This window comes from Narcine bancroftii, chromosome 7 (genome assembly GCF_036971445.1).
Source record: "Narcine bancroftii isolate sNarBan1 chromosome 7, sNarBan1.hap1, whole genome shotgun sequence".
Lineage (NCBI taxonomy): Eukaryota > Metazoa > Chordata > Chondrichthyes > Torpediniformes > Narcinidae > Narcine > Narcine bancroftii.
Window position 1 is genome coordinate 42,955,898 of NC_091475.1, and position 21,639 is coordinate 42,977,536.

General features: G+C 40.2%; 1 protein-coding gene across 14 annotated transcripts in view; it reads right to left on the reverse strand.

The window, feature by feature from the left end:
- The window catches only part of LOC138738827 (BEN domain-containing protein 2-like), a 45,243-nt gene that overhangs the window by 10,367 nt on the left and 13,237 nt on the right, over positions 1-21,639 (reverse strand). For 12 of the 14 annotated variants that reach the window (XR_011341791.1, XM_069889851.1, XM_069889848.1 and 9 more), the window contains 8 exons: positions 18,651-18,850; positions 16,883-16,972; positions 14,056-14,130; positions 11,289-11,393; positions 8,944-9,490; positions 7,254-7,457; positions 6,661-6,776; positions 719-932 (listed from right to left, as the gene is read on the reverse strand). Coding sequence is in view for 13 of the 14 variants with exons in the window: in XM_069889851.1 (XP_069745952.1) it covers positions 719-932; positions 6,661-6,776; positions 7,254-7,457; positions 8,944-9,490; positions 11,289-11,393; positions 14,056-14,130; positions 16,883-16,972; positions 18,651-18,850 (1,551 nt within the window). In the remaining variant the exon portion in view is untranslated. Of the gene's footprint in view, positions 1-718; positions 933-6,660; positions 6,777-7,253; positions 7,458-8,943; positions 9,491-11,288; positions 11,394-14,055; positions 14,131-16,882; positions 16,973-18,611; positions 18,851-21,639 lie in introns of those variants that run through there. The other 2 variants (XM_069889857.1, XM_069889858.1) reach the window with 2 other exon arrangements.

The following is a 21,639-nucleotide window of genomic DNA, read 5'->3' on the forward strand; positions in this document are numbered from 1 at the left end:
GGATTTGACAAGTGAACAGATAATATGAAAATTCTTTCACACCATCTTTTTCTGAGCCACCTTAATGATAATGTTGCTGCTGTTCTACAGGAATCCTGCAGGAGACTGCTGAGATTTTTGAAAGCAGCTTTCAAAGTCAACAACAAGCAGTATCACTCCAACACCAATTTTAAACAAAATGTAGACATACAGCATGGTAACAGGCCATTCGGCCCACGAGTCTGTGTCACCCAATTACACTCAATTGATCTACAACCCTGGTACATTTTGAACGGTGGGAGGAAATTGGAGCCCCCGAGGAAAACCCACGCAGACGTGAGGAGAATGTACAAACTCCTTACAGACAGGATGGGATTCAAACCCCGGACCCGACTGCTGCCGCTGTAACAGCGTTGTGCTAACCATGACAAACTAGGCTAAGGAATCAGCAGCAACTGCAGTTGTTAATTCTGATTACCAGCAGAGTATCTCTCTTGAACCAGTTCCTTGACACTTTATTATCATGACAAAACAAAAGATAATTGGTTATAAACTCTGTAACCATGTCTTAAATTAAGTCCTGACAAAGTGATTACCTTTTAATTTAAAAATATATCAAGCATGTTAATAGTAAAATTCCTTAATGATTTGAATGAACAACTTACAACACTGCAGTTCTTGCACATTTGAAGTAGCTCATAAAACTACGAGTTTAAAAAAAATAAGCTGATCTCCACACCTCTTGGTAAAACAGCTCTCCGCTTATTATTTTCAGGTACAGTAGTGATGTTTTGCTGTTGCCATTCCCGCTCCCGTTGTTCTGGTTCAGCAGCAGTTTTGGGCTCCTTAGGTTTTTCTGAAGGAATTAGCTCATTTTCACAATCGGAATCCAAATTTACGCACACCTGTGCTTCTTCATGTCCTGGAGCTTTATCATTATCATTTATAATGTCCTAATGCCCAGAAATAGTAAACAGGATTAACATTTGCTTAAATTGCAATGAAGCACAGCATTTATTCTCACATGATTTGTGCTCACTTGGTTGCAGGACTCAAAACCGGATTGCTTTGTCAAATATACATGACAATATTACAATTCTACACTGAAAAGTTCCATCATATTGATATACACAGTAACAATAGCACAAATTAATTTTGTCCAACTTAATACCTGGATGTGGTCATTGAGCACAAGCAACACCATGGAAGGGTAACAGGCTCATTTATTTTTTGCCATGCGAGTGGCAAGCTCAAAAAAAAGTACAGCTGTCAAACAACGCCTTCAAAGTAACCTGTAACCACAAAGAAAACAAATGATTGCTGCTCATTTATTTATAGAATTGAATAGGTACAGCAAAGGAGGTAGCATTTGGCCCATTGCTGGTTTTGCCTTTGAGCAAATCCAGTTGAATTCAATTGGGTCTCTCTCTACTGTCCTCCAAAAAATTTTCCTTCCAAAGGGTTCCTCTGTGAAAGTCATGATCAATTCTGTCAATTTTTTCCAAATCGTAACCATTCACTATAAGCAGTGGCTAATTGGGCAGACAAGCACTTTGCAAAATGGGCTGCTCCTTCGATCATTTATGCCAGGATTTTGTGTGCTCCCAGCACAAAGTTCTTGATGCCATCCTGAACACTCCTACTCCATTTTGAGTTGCCATGAGCAAAGGTTTTTAAGGAGTCAGTGGAGAAGTTGTATTTTCAAGGAAGGTTTGGAGACATCCTTGAATCTTATTTTCCTGTCTGCCTGGTAATCTCTCATGAGAGCGATCAGAAACAAAATATATTTCAGGATCCTGTATCAAGCATGCTAATATGTTTTGCCTAATGTAATTCACCAAAAGTAACTCTTTTATTTAAAACATAGAATAGGTACAGCAAAGGAGGATGACATTTGACATATTGACCCATTGCTGTTTTTTTTTTGCTTGAGCAAATCTAGTTGATCACACTTTGATCTCTCAATGCACTTAAAAAACAAACAAGATTTGAATTAGTAGGCAATAAAGGGAATGAAAATCATGTTGGAGATGCTTGATTTTTGTTTTGTTTTTTCCCCATGGCACATCAATTTGTCAGGCTATTGTTCATAGTCTTCCAGTCTGCCTTCAATACGATGGTCCCTCTCAAACACCACAAATGACTGTGATGGTTCACTACCCAATGAGCTGAACACTTTTTATGCACGCTTTGAGAAGGAGAACTCAACAATACTCATGAGAATTCCTACAGAACTAGTCTCTGAGACCAATGTCAGAACATCCTTCAGGAGGGTGAACCCTCAGGAGGTGTCAAGCCCTGATGACATACACGGAAAGGTACTGAAAATCAGTGCCATCCAACTAGCTAGGGTGTTCATGGACATTTTCACTCTCTCATTGCTGCAATCAAAGGTTCCCACCTGCTTCAAAAGAGCATCAATCATCCTGGCAACAAGGTGAGCTGCCTCAATGACTATTGTCCAGCTCATCTACTGAGATGAAATGCTTTAAGAGGTTGATCGTGGTCAGAATTAACTTGCACCCAAATAAAGATCTGGATCCACTGCAATTCGCCTACTGTCACAATCGCCCTACAGCAGATGCAGTATCACTAGGAGTTTACAAATTGGATTGTAACACAAGTTTAACCTGCCAATTTGGCAGGTTTTCCAGCTGTGATCAAGCCAATTGGTGGGTAGAATTTAAAAAAAACTGCGCAGGTAGGCAAACCACTTGTGAGCAATGACTGTTTTCCTCATCCATAATCCCCCCACAACACTGGAAAGCCAGACCAGTTCCAGCAGCGATGGGGATCATGGGTAAGGGCAGCCATTGCTCCTGCCCCAACTCCGTTTCCTGCTGGCCCACTCCGCTCCCCGCTGGTCCAACAGCATTCCCCCCCCCCCCCCCCCCCGGCACCAACAGGGTTCTGACTCCCGCCCCGGCCCCAACAGCACCCCCCTCCCCGATTCCGTGCCCACCCTGGCCACTTACTTTTTGGAGGCCGTCAAGGAACAGGATTCCCTGCAGGGCCTCCAGCGACACGGTGAATACATGAAAGGACAGGAGCACCCTTAAATTGCCTGGTCGCCATTCGACTGGGCAATTTAGGGTCCAGTGCGTAAGGGGCTGCAGAAGCCCACTACATGGGTAGGATACACAAGTCCTGAACAGCCCTAGTTTGTAAATGCCTACTGTCTCACCACTCAGTTCTGGAGCACCTCCAATACAGCAATGTGTACATCAGGCTCCTCCTCATCAACTACAGGTCAGCTTTCCATACCATCATACCCTCAGTTCTAGTGAACAAGCTTCAAAACCTGGGCCTCTGCACCTCCCTCTGCAAATACTATTAATTGTAAACAATATCTCCTCCTCACTGATGATCAACACAGGTGCACCTCAAGGATGCATGCTAAGCCCACTGTTCTAGTCACAATATACCCATGACTACGTGGCAAGGCACAATTCAAATACTGTCAACAAATTTGCCGATGACACCACATTTGTCAGCAAACTCACAGATGGCAATGAGGAAGCATACAGGGGTGAGATAGATCAACTAGTTGAATGGTTCTATAACAGCCCTGCTCTCAAAATGAGCAAAACCAAGAAATTTGATTATGGACTTCAGGAAGGGGAAATCAGGAGAATACAAATCAGTCTTCATTGAAGCTCAACAGTGGAAAGGCTCAAGAGCTTCTAGTTCCTGGGTGTCAATATCTTTGATGATCTGTGCTGGGGCCTTCATGTTGATGCAATCATGAAGAATGCTCTTCAGCAGCTATACTTCATGAGGAGTTTGAAGAGATCTGGTATGTCACCAAAGAGTTGCAAATTTCTACAGGTGTACCTTGGAGAGCATACTGACTGGTTGATTCACAGAACAAGAAAAAAAACTACAGAGAGTTGGAAACTTGGCCAGCACCATTACAGGCATCAGTTTCCACTCCATCGAGGACATCAACAAGAGACAGTGTCTTAACAAAGCAGCCTCTATCCTTAAGGACCCTCACCTCTCAGGGCATGCCCTCCATACTGCTACCAGGTACAAGCAGCCTTAGGATGAACAACCAGTGACAAAAGGACAGCTTCTTCCCCTCTGCCATCAAATTTCAATGAATCACAGTCACTACCTCACCTTCTCTTATTTTTGCAGAAATTTATTTATTTTTAAATTCAATTTTAATTGCAATATTTGCACTGTAGTCCTGCTGCAAAACAACAAATTTTGTGACACGTTCATAACAATAAATACTGATTCTGAAACTTCAAGATCTGGGCCTCAGCACGACCCATCTACTCAACCCCCTGCAACTGGATCCTTGACTTCCTGTCTATTAGACCACAATCAGTGAAAATGAGTAACAATATCTCCTCCATAAATCACATTCAACACCACCACTCCTCAAGAGTGTGTACTCCGTTCCCTATTATACTCCCTCTACACCCATGACTAAACAAAGAAATAATGTTTTGACTCCATCTTTAAATTTGCCAACACTACAGTAGTAGACCAGGTATCTAATAACAATGAGACAGAATACAGGAAAGAGATTAAACGTCCAGTGCTATGGTACCAAGGTAACATCTTCCTTAATACCAAAAGGATGAAGAAGATGATGACCGACTTTAGGAGAGGGGGCAGAGTCCATACTCCTGTCCATTTTTATGGCAGTGAAGTCAAAAGAATAGATAGCCTGACGTTTTAAGGAATAAACATTTACAATGACTGGACCTGGGACAAATGCGTCGACACAATGGCCAAGAAAGTGCACCAATACCTTTACTTTCTTAGAAGACAAAGGAAGTTCAGCATGTCCCCTTGTTCCTTAACATCTTCCACAGGTGTAACACTGAAAGCATATTAGATGGATGCATCATAGTGTGGTACAAGGGCTGCTATGCTCAAGATTAGAAGAAACTACATAAAGTAGCAAATACAGCTCAGAACATAAAATCTTCCCTCTCTTTCATGGATTTCATTGACATCTTTCACTGCCCAGGAAAGATTGCCTAAGGAAAAACCTGTTACATTTCTCCTCACCCTCCTCCCATCTGGAAGGTTTTAGAGTATGAAGGCATGTACCATCAGGCTTAAAGACAGTTTCTACACTGCAGCCAACAGGCTCCTGAATTATCCCGAATACAGTACTATCATGCTGTCTTTGCTTTGTGCTAATTATTCTTTTTACTGCCATTCTATACTCTGTAAAAGTCCTCTTTACATTGCTGTATACACTTTACTGATAATTTGTCAGTCTGCTCATACTTGACATTTTGTGACAAATACACTTAAACTATCTAAATGCTATCTTTCAGCACAAAGACACTTGGAACAAATAATCCATAATCCTTCATGAAGCGTTGTGGGATAAAACAAATTGGAAAAAAAAAGAAATGAAACAAAAACAAAAAAATTATGGTATCCAAAGTCATCTGATGTTTGCTCATAGTATAGGGGATGTTATCTTCCATTGCAAACTCCTCCAATTACAGCGAAACATCATTAGAACGCAATTTGTTAATCCGCGGAATCGCTTATAGTGCGGGTGTCTGGATCCCAGTCATCAGCCCACGACCCAACTCCCCGCGCCTGACAGTCCCCCTCCCCACTGCCCCCTGGTGCGGGACGTCAGGGAGCCGGCCGCCCCTGCCCCGACTGACCCTGCCCCGAGACGGTCGACTCTGCTCCGACTATAATGCAGTATGAAATCTTGGACCCCAACTACCGCGTTCTAATGAGGTTTTACCTTATTTATTTCTAACGAGGACAAAGAAACAGTACACAAGGCAAGGAGTGCAAATCAATAATAATAATAATCAAATTCTATCAGATGAATTAAAATCATTTAGGAAGAAGTTACAACTTGCAGAAAATAAAACTCCAGTTTCAACTGTTTACTATCTGTGAAAGAGAGCCTGAATGGTATGGCGAGTACGTAATACATTCCTTTCATTGTTAAATCTATCCCAAACTTTCTGCAAAATACATAAATGAACAAGTACAGAAGCATTTTGAAATTAATGAGAAGGTTGCAGTGAGCTTGTATTTTCAGGAAACAACAGTGTGATGAAAATCATCCAATAGCTTGTGACAAATTGCAGCCAATGGGTATCTCCTATGGTCAGGAAATGCTGACTTATATATTAACAATGCTGTACATTAATATTTTCCCATAATACTTGGTCAATGTGCATTTTAAACAAATGTTATGATCTCGTCTGGCACAATTCAATTATTCTGGTAATTTGGCATCTTGTAATTTAGATGTATTTGGCTGGTCTATTTGACTGCTCTAGTTTCTGCTCAATGGGAGAATTTGGTGAATGTCAGCTGGATTTTCTATTATTGAATATTGTAATTTTCTGGCACGTGGCACAAAAACTCGAGAGGGAAAGATAAAGTATGAATGTTGATACCAAAAGGATACCAAAATAATATGAAAGAGGATACAAAAAGCTTCTTCAAGTAACATAAAGAGTAAAACAGAGGTGAGAGTAGATAAAGGACCACTAGAAAATGATGCTGGAGAAAATAATAATGGGAGACTTTTCTGAAATTTCCTTTTCCCTTCATTTTTTAGTAAACTGGTTTTTAAGTTGTTTGTTTACCTAGCTTCTGCATATGCTCAACCTGATGCGTACATGGCCATGAAGCTTTCAAGTAAAGCCTCTACTCTCCATTGATTCTACTTACTGTGTCTCCTTCACTACGCAGGCTGCGTATCATTGCATTTACACTGGTAATGCAAGTCTTCCAGTCTTTGCTTTCCTCATTCAAATTATACGTGGGGAAATGTGTACAAAGGAATTCTATTTAAAAAAAAAAATCAATAAGAGAAAAGAAAAAATAAAGTTTATTAATGTTTATCCCTAGCATGCAATTTTTTTTGTTCTATAATCAGAGGGATAAATACAATTTACTTGTTTTAAAATAGTTGTTTAAAAATTGCTTACAATGTAATAGAATCATTCAACTTTATCACACTAGATACATAGGCTGATCCAACATCAGTAGACAATTTATTATTGGAAATGGCAATACACCAATTAGTTTCCTAGGCATTAAAAAGCTTCATCTTACTCAAACTTTCTTGGAAAGTCTCAGAAATCAGGAAAAACCAATGATCAAAATATTAAATACCGTATCAAAATCTTGCAGGTTTGAATTTTAGATCTTGAACGTTCTAAAATAGGCAAACTGTATGCTGCACCTCACATAGTGACTGATTATAAATAATAAAATTGAGAAGGTTCAAATTCAAGCACATATGTCATTCAAACACTTACCTCGTAATGCAGCGATCCGATTCGGATCCAGTGGTTTGATTCCTCGGGGCTTGTCACCTTGCACATTACAACACATCAGCACATCTCTTGGGAACATCATTCGAATAAGGTAACGTGCTGCGAACTTTGGCTTGTCTTTTTGACGTGCCTTCATTAGGAAGGCAGCAGGCACCTTTATATTTCGTCTTGGGTCACCTAGATAGTCTGTAATTTTGATAGTAGTAGGTGGGTTACACATAAATGGCAGCACTTTAAAAAGGTCAACCAATAAATAAATACAAATTTTTAAAAATAAAAATTTAATCAAGTCATTTGGTTTCGAAAAGAAAATTGAAGTTAAAGTTCAACAAACAGCAAATGTTGGGGAAAATAAAACTTCTGTTGTTGCTTAAGCCACAAGTATTGAGGATGTATTTTTTCTGCAGTCTTTATCATACTTTAAGTCTACATATCTGAATAATTTGAACCAAATGCAACAGTACCAAATGTGCATGTCGAGATTTAAATCCCAACTTGAAGACACTGTAGAACAATCTGTAATCATCTTTTAAAAATATTTTAACATTCGTGGAATTCACACAATTTAAATGACTTAGATGTTGGCCTGTTCACAATCAGTGTTCTTTTTACAAGCTATATAGGTTTGAAAGCTGGCTGGTCCTCCATCAGCCAGCTCCCCACCATGACTACCAGCCCCCCCACATCTCCATCGGGCACACAAAACTCAAAACGGTCAACCAGTTTACCTATCTCGGCTGCACCATTTCATCAGATGCAAGGATCGACAATGAGATAGACAACAGACTCGCCAAGGCAAATAGCGCCTTTGGAAGACTACACAAAAGAGTCTGGAAAAACAACCAACTGAAAAACCTCACAAAGATAAGCGTATACATAGCCGTTGTCATACCCACACTCCTGATCGGCTCCGAATCATGGGTCCTCTACCGGCATCACCTAAGGCTCCTAGAACGCTTCCACCAGCGTTGTCTCCGCTCCATCCTCAACATCCATTGGAGCGCTTTCATCCCTAACGTCGAAGTACTCGAGATGGCAGAGGTCGACAGCATCGAGTCCACGCTGCTGAAGACCCAGCTGCGCTGGATGGGTCACGTCTCCAGAATGGAGGACCATCGCCTTCCCAAGATCGTGTTATATGGCGAGCTCTCCACTGGCCACCGTGACAGAGGAGCACCAAAGAAAAGGTACAAGGACTGCCTAAAGAAATCTCTTGGTGCCTGCCACATTGACCACCGCCAGTGGGCTGATATCGCCTCAAACCGTGCATCTTGGCACCTCACAGTTTGGCGGGCAGCAACCTCCTTTGAAGAAGACCGCAGAGCCCACCTCACTGACCAAAGGCAAAGGAGGAAAAACCCAACACCCAACCCCAACCAACCAATTTTCCCCTGCAGCCGCTGCAACCGTGTCTGCCTGTCCCGCATCGGACTTGTCAGCCACAAACGAGCCTGCAGCTGACGTGGACTTTTACCCCCTCCATAAATCTTCGTCCGCGAAGCCAAGCCAAGCAAATAGGTTTGAAAAATAAATCACATTTTGTGAATATTTTAAAGTCCAACATATGGCTTAAAATTATACACTCATGACTAATTAAACAAAATAACATCTCATGTACCAATATTTAATTGAATGTTCACAAAAATATGCCTAGTAAATAATGACATCTCACCAAAACTCGTATCGGCTTCACTTGACAAATGAACATAGGATGATGATTCAGGAAGATTGTTTTGCTGCTCAATTTCATTGGTAGCATTTGCATTAACAAATGTTTCTCCATCTCTGGAACTGCATCTATCTTGATACAGCATACCTCTGGGTATCACTGGGTCACTGGCAGCTGAAGACTTTGGCACCCTTGTGGCTTGCTTGACTATTGATTTTCCGGGAACAAAGTCAGAAATACCAATAGCTGTATTGAAATCTTGCATTGTTGGTTCTTGTAAAGAATGGACAGATTGAATAGTGGGTAGAGGGGGGCTTGTTCCTCGTGTGCAGGTATACACAGTCTGTGGATTGGTCACTGGCCTCATAGCTTTGCTTGGAATAGAAACACTCAATGGCTCTTTCTCTAGTTGTACCCTCAGTGGGGAAGAACGAAGCCGCTGATCAGTTGGATGCATCCGTATCCTCACTTCCCTTTCTGCTGGCTTTTGTATTTTCATTTTGGTGAGTGGCATCTGGTGTGTATTTCCATGTGACATTGTCATGTGTCTCTGCAAATCATAATGAAAACTGATGAGACAGGGAAAAAAAAGATAAAGTAAAACTCGCGTAACCTGGCATGCTCCAACTTTGATGGTGCTGGACTAGATTTTCCAGAGGAGAGGAAAACATAATTGCAATTTTTTTTTCCTTAAAATGTTAACCAGCATAACAATACATCTTCCAGTGAACCCTGCAAGTTTTAAGGAAGCAAAAGAACGGAGGAATTGCCACTCAATGAGTCAAGATGCTAAAACATCAGGATTTCCAAATAGTCAGAGAGCAAATTACTGGAGTTTTACTATACTCGTCTCTTATATTAGAGACAATCATCTCTCCCATTTAATACTTCAAAGTTCTGAAAATTATTTGCAACTTTATAATAGATGCTGCATCACAGGCATATGATTAAATCTTTAAAATACAACAGGAAGTAGAATAGCTGAAATTGATCTGCTTTCATCTGTTTGAGGTCACTGGCTATGTACAGCATTCTAAATATGTAAAATTAACCTCACCATAGGATCTGTGCATGGCCTACCTTACTGAGGCTAATTTTTTTGCTGCTGGATGGAGTTCAAATTACACACTCTACTTTTCAAGGAAAAAAAAATTACATTTAAATAATACAAGCAGCTCATAACTAAGCTTAAAGAAGGCATCTTTGAAAGATTACAAATTATAATCAAATGCTTTTGTGGTCCTGACCTGTCATAATACTCCATTGCCGGGGGGCGGGGGGGGGGGGGGGGGGGAATAAGCTTTTGGTGTCTCGGTCCAATCAAGTGCAAGGATTTCAGATGCCAGTTGCTTTTTGCTATTTGACTCCAATGGAAATGAATGTTGGGAAGAAAACAGAACTTATTTGATGCTCACATATGAACCACTGAAGAACTTCACCTATCCTCACCTTTGACTTTATACTAAATCTAAGGACTTTGTTTCAAGCAACAAAAAAAAGACTGCTAGAGGAACCTGATGAAGTTGAGAAGCATCTGTGGAGTCAAAGGGATGGTCGATGCTTTAGGTATACATCAGTTTTTTTTTGCCTCAACCACTTTATCTTTGTTACCAAATTCCTGGTGTTCTCAAAGTCTGGACAAGGCTTGATAGATCCTATCAAAGCACTCAGCAGGTCTTAATGTTTACATCACAGTTCTGTTGTTTTGGAAAAGCAGAGGTTAGCAAGACTCAATTCAGGTGACCACACAATCACCGATACCGAGAATTGTACAAACATTTTGGGTTTAATTTTCCTTATTCTGTTGTGCCTTTTATTGTCCCCTGGTCCAGGGCAAGCATTCACCATAGCTGCCATTCTAATTTCCACAGCAACTGAAGGGGGTGCCAGTAATAATAAATGGTCTTTTTATGCAGAGATACAGCCATTGTAGCAGAGGAGGGTTCAGATACATGGAGGAACTACAGGTCCCCAATGACTGGCTGAAGTCATAGGACACAACGAAATGCCAAGCAAGCATGAGGAGCTTCCAAGCCCCTCTCCTTTCACTTTATGGCAATCTTTCTGTAACTGCCACAATTTTACCTGGGAGCTCAGTTAAGCAGAATGGGTTTGGATGAAAAGGAAACAGGATCATATTCGCTCCCATTTGGTATTTATTCAAAGTTGGCAGCAAAGGAGGGAAATTCAGAATGAGGTTGGCTAAACAGTAGGATTCCTCATTGAATCCCCTTTTTCTTCAGATGCTCACCTTCTGCAGCTTTATCTGCTTTCCAAAATCATTTGACATTTTTGGTAATAGTAAATGCATCACACCATACTGTTATGGCAATATAAGCAATACTCACAGGCTTAAAAAACATGGGTTTCATTCTTCCTTGGTGCATCTCTGTGACCCTACGATGCAGGACATCAAATTTCTTATCTAGTCTTTGGATAGCAGCATACATTACCTTAGAGAAAAAAAATGAAAAGAAGGTTAAGACCTGACTTTTTTTTGTTGAAAAATAATATAAAAGTGTAGCAGAGATCATTTACATTTGAACAGAATTAAAAGTTATAGAGAATTGACAAATTGGGTCAATATTAATTTAAGAATAAATGAAATTTGATCCAAGACACTTTCAAGGTTAAATTGCCGTTTACCTAGGGAAAACTATATGGTGAGAATTTAGGTTAAGGGGAACCTATCTGAAATGGGTTCCACACACTAGACTCCGCAGATGGGATCTGCTCAAGTGGATTCTTATAACAAACCCAAGGAGTGCCTTCACCAGATCACAAGAAAAAGGAACAGAAGCAGGGCCATTGAGTCTGCACCGTGAAACCTAAACTGTTGTGGCATCTAGTTCCAAGTTCCGGCCTTGTCCCCATATCCCATGAAACTACCATCTGGCTAAATAAATTTCTCCTCATCTCTGTTGTAAATAGCCTTCTCATTCCTGGAATAATTCTGGTAAACCTCCTCTGTACCCTCTCCAACCTTGCTAATATCCTTTAAGATATGGGGCCCAAAACTGCACACAGTACTCCAAATGAGGTTTCACCAGTGCCCCATAGAGTCTCATCAACACCTCCATTCTTTTACACAATCCCCTTTGAAATAAATGCCAACATCGCATTCACCTTCTTTACTGCTGATCAAACCTGGCGGTCAACTTTCAGGATATCCTGCACAAGAACCCCCCAAGTCCCTTTGTACTTCTGAGGCTTGAATTTTCTCCCCATCCAAATAATAATCTGACCATTTATTTTCTCTACCAAAATGTACAACCATCTGCCATTTCTTCGCCCATTCTCCTAAGCTGTCTCAGTCTCTCTGCAAGCTTTCAATTTCTTCTACACTTCGTACTCTATCACCCATCTTGGTGTCATCTGCAAACTTTGCCACAAAATCATTTAATCCACAATCTAAATCATCAATATACATTGTAAAAAGTGGCCCCAACACTGACCCTTGCAGAAAACCACTAGTAACAGCCAGACAACCAGAATAGGATCCCTTTATTCCTATCCTTTGCTTCCTGCCTATCAGCCAATGCTCTACCCAATGTATTGTTTTTCCAGTAATTCCACATGCCCTCATCTTATTAAGAAGCCTCTTATACGGCAACTTATTGAAAGCCTTTTGAAAATCCAAATATACTACATCCACAGCCTCTCCCTTGTCCACCCTACTTGAGATTTTCTCAAAACATTCCATTGGTCAGGCAGGATCTTCCCTTCATGAAACCATGCTGGCTTGGACCTATCATGCCATGTACCTCAAAATATTCCATAATTTTGCCCTTGAGGATCGATTCCAATATCTTTCCAACTACCGAAGTCAGACTAATAGGCCGATACAATTACTTTTTTCTGCCTCCCTCCTTTCTTAAACAACAGAATTACATTTGCGACTTTCCAATCCTCAGGAACCATGCCAGAGTCTACTGATTTCAGGAAAATTAATTCCAATGCCTCTACAATCTCCAAAGCCACCTTTTTCAGAACCTGTGGGTGCACCTCATCTGATCCTGGAGACTTATCAACTTTTAGACCATTCATTTTACCATCTCTCTTGTAATCCTGACTGTACTTAATTCTATTCCCGGAGATCTTTGAATATCAGGTATATTGCTAATGTCCTCCACAGTGAAGACTGATGCAAAATATCCATTTAGTTCCTCTGTCATCTCTTTATTGCCCATTATAATTTCTCCAGCTTCATTTTCAATCAACCCTATATCTACCCTTGTTTCTCTTTTTTTTTAAATATATTTGAAGAAACTTAGTATCCTTTTGTGTTATTTATCCAATTTCCTTTAATAATTCATCTTTTCTTTCCTAATGACTTTCTTTGTCTCTCTATAAGTTTTTAAAAATTTCCCAGTCCTCTGCTTTTCCAGTAATTTTTGCTACCCTGTATGCCCTCCCTTTTGCTTTTGTTTTAGCTTTAACCTCTCATTAGCCACATATGCGTAATTTTACCATTCATAATTTTCCTTTTCCTTAGAATATATCTATCCTGTGCTTTCTTGTAGAAATATCAACCAATTCTGTTTTACCGTCCCCCCATCTAGCTAACTTTTCCAGTCAACTTGCACCAGTTCCTCTCTCATACCATTGTAATTCCCCTCTGATGGGCTGATCGACTAGCTGTTCCAAAGAGCCATCCTTTAGGCATTCTATAGACTCCTTCTCCTGCATCCTGTACCTTCCTGAGATTCCCAATCTCCTTTCATATTAAAATCTCCCATAATTATCTTGACATTTTCCTTCTGACACACTTATGTGCCAACTCAATGCAAGTTCTTGATCTCATGAAATTAAAAAAAAAAATTATGTTGCACTACACGATAGAAATTCTAGGTCACTATCAATTTACACTATGGGTCTGGTTATAGTTTTCAATTCACACTCTAAATTATCATGTGAATGACTTCTAACAAGGTTGGCTTATCTAAATGCGGTTGGAAAACACAAGCTTCACGTGCCTTACCAGATTTTCAGTGCCTGAGATTCTCACTTTTTTTTTTAAAAAAAGACATTGGGAACAGAAGAAAAATGAAATTTGCAAAAACATTCAAAATAACTGTTCAAGGAGCTCAGATTTTCACTGGGGGTAGCAGTTACCTGGCAGTAATTAAGAACCTCCACTAAAGTCCTCTGTTGATCTGTAATATACGAACCATCTGACATTTCACTGGCCTGTAGAGAAAGAAGATGGATTGGTTCATTGCAATTGGATAAAACAGTTCTGAATTACACAGTAATGATTATATATACAAAAGCTTTTACCCAAAAGCACCAACTAAATTCTTTAAAGCTTTCAATTTCTTCACTTTCCTCAAGATATTTAATAAATATTTTCCATTGATCCACCAATTAGAAGAATACAGAGTTTACCCAATTACTCCTCTACACAGGATCCTAATTGTGCTGTAAGGGAGATCACAGGGAACCTACCCAAAATATGGAAAGCCTCAGTAGTAACGTCCACTTTTGTTTCCCTGATGTCAGACTGCTCCAGGGAACAAAAAGGAGTAATACTTGACTATCTAAAACCCAAAATTTATATTTTCATGTCTGCCAAACTGTATCAGTCATATTGGGAATTTAAGCATTACCAGACACTAAGATGGACCTCTCATTGTCAAGTCAAGTTTACAGTCATCAGATTGCACAAGTACAACCAAAAAAAAGTGTTTTCTGGTCCTTGGAGCAAAACAAACAAATACACGACCAGACATAACACACACACAGACAAACAATACATATGCAGGACTAGTATTTTAAATTTAGCCATTCAGCATGGTAACAGGCCAATCACACCCAATTCACCTATGTAGGAGGAAACTGAAGCCCCCAGAAAAAACCCACGTAGACATAGACATAGGGAGTACGTACAAACTCCTTACAGACAGCAAGGGATTTGAACCCCGGCCCAAATGCTGGCGCTGTAACAGCATTATGCTAACCGCTACACTAACCATGCCACCCTTATGTATACACTGATATTTGAATTCATATATACAAAAAAAAAGTTTTATGCATATAAAAGACTTGAATGGTTAGTGTGAACAGTTCCTTTGATCATTCAACATTCTCATTGCCTGTGGGAAAATGCGGTTTCTCGGCCAGGTAGTGCTGGCTCTGAATCTCCTGTATCTCTTTATTTCCAACAGGAGCTGCTGAAAAATGTGTGCAGGGTGGAAGGGGTCCTCAATGATTTTTCCGCCCTCTTCAGACAATGATCCCGGAAGATCACATCAATGGGGAGCTTGGGGCATTGGGGTGGGGAGAGAGACTTCAGTGATATTTTCTGCCACCCTTATGGTCCTGTGGATTGACTTCCTATCCATTTCTATGCAGCAAACACAGCACACTGTGATGTAGCCAGCCAGGATGCTCGATAAAGCTCCTGTAGAGGGTTGACATGACAGTGGCTGATAGCCTTGCCTGCTTCAGTTTTATCAGGAAGTGCAGTTGCTATCGTGATGTGTGTTCAGGATAGATCATAGTTAAATGAATTCCAAGGAACTCTCCACTACAGAGTTATTGATGTATAGTGGAAGGTAGTCGCTCCTCGTCCTTCGGAAGACAACAATCATCTCAGTCTTATCCAATGTTGAGACTCGGGTTGTTACTCTTGCACCATACCATGAGATATTCAACCTCTTATCTGTAGCGCGACTTATTATTGTTGCTGATGAGGCCAACTTCAGTTTTGTCATCTGCAAACTTGATGACAATGTTGGAGCTGGATCTGGCCATGCAGTCATGGGTCAGTAGCGTGAACAGGAGCAGACTGAGCACGCAGCTCTAAGGTGCATCTGTGATCAACATGAGAGTGCTCAAGGTTCTGCTACCAACTTGGACACATTGTGGACACTGGTAAGAGATGATGCCCTTGCACCATTTTAAATGTACAGTAAAAATTCCCAATATCTGGATTTCAATCAACAAGAAATTCAAACAACCGGCAATAAAGGAAATAAATAAATTCAAATAATGTGAATGATACTCATGGGGGAGCGTCAAGACTTCATTGGACACAAGCAGGTTTTCCCTGATGAACTAGCAGTGCCCCTCAATGCGCGTGAATTTTTTTTGCTGTCACCACTTGCGTGGGGTTGAGTTTGATTGCGACGAGGGCCCAACTGGGACACTGGCGTGGAGGTGAGGTGGTTGTGACGAGGGCCCGACTGGGACACCGGAATGGAGGTAGTGGAGTCGCACTGAGGGCCCGACCAGGACACTGGCTTGGAGATATGTAGGTTGTCAGGGTGATGAAGTTGCGCTGAGGGCCTGACCAGGACACTTGCGTGGAGGCGAGTCAGGTTATGCTGAAGATCTGACATCAGAATGAAGAGCCAGTCAATGCTGCTCACCACTGGGGCAACTCTCCTAAAGTGTCTCGCTATCTTTGCTTTTCATTGTATCTTGGTACACATGAGAATAAATAATTCAATTTCTATCTTCAAGGGACAAATTGGTAACTGGACAGCAAAACAGGCAGTACAAAAAAAATGAAACATATTGCATCATGGATTGTAATGGCTCAAAACAAAGAAATGGTACATTAAGTGGCAGTGGGACATTTGCCACCAAGACTATTTACCACAGGACAAATTTGTAATTTGGGTCATTGAACAGGTAATAAAGGAGGAGAGTAAATCAACAAAATTGTGTTCCTTTGCAAGTCCAAAGTAGCTAACTAAAGTTCAATAAATTCCTCATTTTCTGCCCTTTCAAACAGTAACAACATGCAACAGGGGTACAAGATAATTAAACTTTATAAAAAGTGAAATCATCAATTCTTTAAAAAATATTTAAAAGATTTATGATAATGACATTAATATTTCTATTTTTAAAATCTAAGACTATTTCCTTAAAATACATTGGTGTCTGCCAAACAAGATAAAAGACAATTGGTTACAATAACATTAGAATTACTCACACATTCAAAGTCTGCACTGTAATCGTAAACAAGGTCACCATTCTCTTCATCATCAGCATAGTCTCCAGTGTCTCTTGTTCTCATTTGAATCTGCAGACAATGTGTACAGAAACATACAAATATTTAGCAGTAGAAAAAGACATGCATGATAACATTTTATTTTTCTGTACTATTTAGTGATATAGGACAATAACAGGCCCTTCCAGCCCACAAGTCTGTGCCCTCAAAATACACCCATTAACGTGGAAGAAAGCCAGATACTGAGAGAACGTACAAACTCCTTACAGATAGATTCAAACTAGATGAGAGTTTGTCAAATACACATGTTCATTTGCACCAAAATTCTTTCTTGCTGCAGCCAAACAGGTATGCAAGACACACCAACAATAAGGGTACAAGTTATTACCACAATATTTCAAGTCAGAAAAAGAGATAATAAAAATGAAACAATAACTAAATATTCAGCTGCAGTTCTTGCAAGAAAACGTGACATTCTGGTGGTTCCAGAATCGATTTTGGCTAGGGATTGGGTAATACAGATATAAAAAAGTTTTTTTTTGAATCTAGAGATGCTGGACTTCCTGATCTTCTACAACTTTTTGTTTGGAGCAAGGTTTTCTCTAGCAATAGTGTGGCAAGGTATCCAAGGATGAATGTGTTGGCATTGGAGAGAGTCCAGATGAGGTTTACAAGGATGATCCCCAGAGTGAAAGAGTTTTCATACAATGAGTATTCAAAGGCTCTGTGATTGTACTTGCTGAAGAATTAGGGATGGGGCGGGGGGGGGGGGGATATCACTTTAGTACAAAGATGACGAGAAATTTATTTACCCAGAGGGTTGGTGAATTTGTTGCTGTGGACAGCTGTCGAAGCCACATTGGGGATATTTAAGGTAGAGGAAATCAGAGGTGGAGAGGGTGAACAAATTTAAATTCTGGAGAGTCACTATCTCAGAGGACCTTTTCAGGACCCAATGCACTAATGTCATTGTGAAGAAAGCATGTCCTTGATCAGGAAGGAAATCAAGGGTTACAGGGAGAAGGCAGAAGAATGGGATTGAAGAGGATTGTAAACCATGCCATGATGGAATGGGGAGCAGACCCAATGGGCTGAAGTGGCCTAATTCTGCTCCTGTCTTATGATCTTACAGTAAAGGGACAGAGACAAAATACAAATGTGGCAGATTGAAGAGGATTAATCCTCTGTTCTTCATTGAACACAAACATACCTAAGGATAGATAACCACTTATAAAGCAAGGTAGAAAAAAAATACACCATCACATTTATCATTGATCAAACGTTCACTCAGCATTATCTGCTGTTGCAATTTCCCATCTTGTGGTTGCTAAATAAAAAAAAAATTCAAGACTTAAATCCATTTCAATTTGTAACATCTGATTTTTGAATGATACAAGATAGACACAAACAGCCAGCTGCATTCCAGAACAAACTTTGAAACACAGATTCCCATTCTTAGAAAAAATGTCAGCTGCCAGTGTATAAGTGTTTTCACATACAATGCTGTGCTCTGAATGCAATGCTCACACAGGCTGGGTAATAGTCAGACCCCACCTAGAGTAAATCCCATTACCTAGCAACACACAGATTCCAAAATTGCTTTGGTTAATAGTGAACACAAGCAAAATATAAATCCAGTTTAAATGTTAAATTTCTACTTTATTCTTTGATATTATTAATGCTTTTTGGTCTTTGAACGTATTTTCCCAACCTCTCCAAACTTTTCTTCTCATGAGGTAGCAATACATACTGAATCATGGACTGCAATTTTCCTTCTTTTTGGCCGATAAACATAGCCATATTCTCTACTGGAGTATTTAACCTCACATGAGCTGTTATCAGATGAAGCATCTATTCTATTTGGCAGACATTTCTGTTGCAGGTTTCCTGCTGATTCATTGGTATTCATGTCTGGACCATCAGGTGCACCTTCTACTCCCGATTGCTGTACTAAAAAGATGAATGGAGAAAAATGTGATATTATGCATCAATTATGTCCAAGACAATTCTAAATAGCAACATAACCAGTAAAAGCAGACAGGATAATAGGATGGAACAACCACAGAGGTTATCCAAGGCTTTACAGTGCACTGGCCAAGCCTTACTGAATGCCAACATCAAAATATTGACACAAATTGGAGAGCACATCATAGGCAATGAGAAAGATACAAGTTCACTGATGCCCACTCTTCGCAGATAAAGGACTAAATTAGGAACCCCTCATTCCAATATACAACAATTGCAGGTAACAATTGCAGAGCATCTTCAAAAAGTGAAGAACACAGCACATCCTCAAAGGGCTTTCACATAATCAACATCAAAAAAAGGTTTGGCAGTATTGGATTAAAGACTACCTCAAAAGTTTAAATTTATTGAAACATACAACCCTGAGATTCTTTTTCCTGTCAGCCAGGCAGAATTTCTACTTATCAATAACCGTAAATCATACCCAAGAAAAAATGTATACAAAAGAGAAATGTAAACAAAGAAAGTGTAAACTTAAAGGCTCAATATGAAATCTTCCAACTTCAACTTGCTCTTTCTTTTCCATTCATATCAGAACAGGCCATTTCTCACAGTCATCATTTTAGTTCCGATTTTCTTTCTCTGTGACTATAGTCTTGCCAGACTAGTATAATCCACAGGCTTACTATCAATAACATGACAAGTTAGCATAACATGATCTGAGTTACATCAATTCATTTCTTACTACATGGAAGATATTCCCTTTAATCAATCCAGCCTTCTCCCATCTTCTGAAAACAAACTTGCTTATTTTCTAGGAATACAATCCTCCTTGTAAAGTCTGCATTTCCAATGCATTCTGTTTTCATTAAAGTTCAAAGGAATCTACTGATAGAAAAGTGTAGGAAGAGAATCCTAAAACTATAATCACAAGCAGGTAAAAAGAATAGAATTCAATAGTGGAGTGAAGAAAAACAGGTAATGCACAAATATTAACAATTACTCCAAAGAGGACAATAAAGGACGAAACCAAGGTGCATGAAGATGAGATTTGTTTTAATTTTTAGAATAATCCATTGATCCAGGTCTAAGGCAGATGCCATCTTATTGGCTGTACATAAAACCCTGGTATACCTGGAGAGATGCATACATCAGGATGCTCTCTATTGACTACAGTTCACCATTCAACATCTTCATACCCTCGAAACTAATCAGCAAACACCAAGACCTGGGCTTCATTACCCACTGCATAGTTGGATCCTGGATTTCCTCACCTCCAGACTCCAAACAATGCAATTGCAGGAATATTTTCATCACAATCTCCATTGGTACTTGTGAGTGACTAAACAGATTTGGTAAGTCTCACACCCCACACACACCCCACAATGATCAAGGAAAAATCAGTACCCCACCCTTTAAACGTTCCCAACCTTTTTAACAGTGCACATCTTACCAACAGTTTCTCCAGTGCCCTTCCACATTTCTAGGCCTGGAGTGAAGCACGGTGGTCTCAAGATGGCAAAAAGTGAGAACAAAGAACACATGGAACCTTTATAGAGCTGGAAGGGTCCAGCCCAGGTCTTTAGCGGGTTTGGCTCAGTGCCAGGAGGGTTAATCCAATTACAACAGCCAATGGCCCAAGGCCAAGTACAGGCAGGCTGGAGAGTCCAGTCCAGGTAATTTACATGGATACCAATGGCAAGGTATGCACTAATGGGTGGGACAGAACCAAACCTTGATTGGCAGCTGGTGTATCCTCCAACTAGGTAGGGGGGTCAGTGCTGTTACATGACAGCCACAACCCTTTTCAAAACAGTACTGGACCCCCACAGTGCTGCCTATTTAACCCCATTCTCTACTCTCTTTGCACCCATCACCATGTAGTTTGGTATAACAACCATACCATTTACAAATGTGCTTCGATTCCACAATTGTGGACTGCATAACAAGGGGTGATGAGTCAGCATATAGGAGGGAGATTGAAACATGGTTGAATGGTGTACTAACACAACCTCACACTCAATGTCATCAAAACCAAGGAGCTGATAACAGACTTTAGGAAGAGAACACCAGAAATGTACAATCCAGTGATCATTAGAGGAAATCAGAGGTGGAGAGGGTGAACAAAATTCCAGGGAGTCGCCATCTCAGAGGACCTTTCCTGGACCCAATGCACTAATGTCATCAGAAGTTTGCAGAGGTTTGAAAACCTTAGCAAACTGTTACAAATATGTAATGGAAAATGTACTGATTGACAGCATCATAACCTGGTAAGGTGGCACCAATACCTTGGAGCAGAAAGCCCTGCAAAAGATAGTGGACACAGACTAGTACATCACAGGCAAAACTCTCCCTACCATTGAGAAAATCTACATGGAAATATGCCATCGAGAGCAATAGCAATTATCAAGCACCCTCACGTTGTTTTCTTGCTGCTGCCATCTGGGAAGAAGTATTGGTGCTACAAGACTCATCCCAAAGGTTCATTTGTTACCCCTCCACAATCTGAACCCTAAACAACAGACTCGGATACTTATTTAAGGAATCTCATTTTCCACATTATTTAATCACCAAATATTTTTTCTGAAGTGCACAGTTTCTTTACATTTCTCTCTTTTGTGTATGCATCTTTTTCTTGAGTATAGTTTACAGTTATCGACAAGTAGAAATTCTGCCTGGCCCACAGGAGAAAGAATCTCAGGGATGTATGTGATGTCATTTAGATACTCATACAAATATTGAACTTCAAAATGTTTTGGGACTTTGAGGGAGTC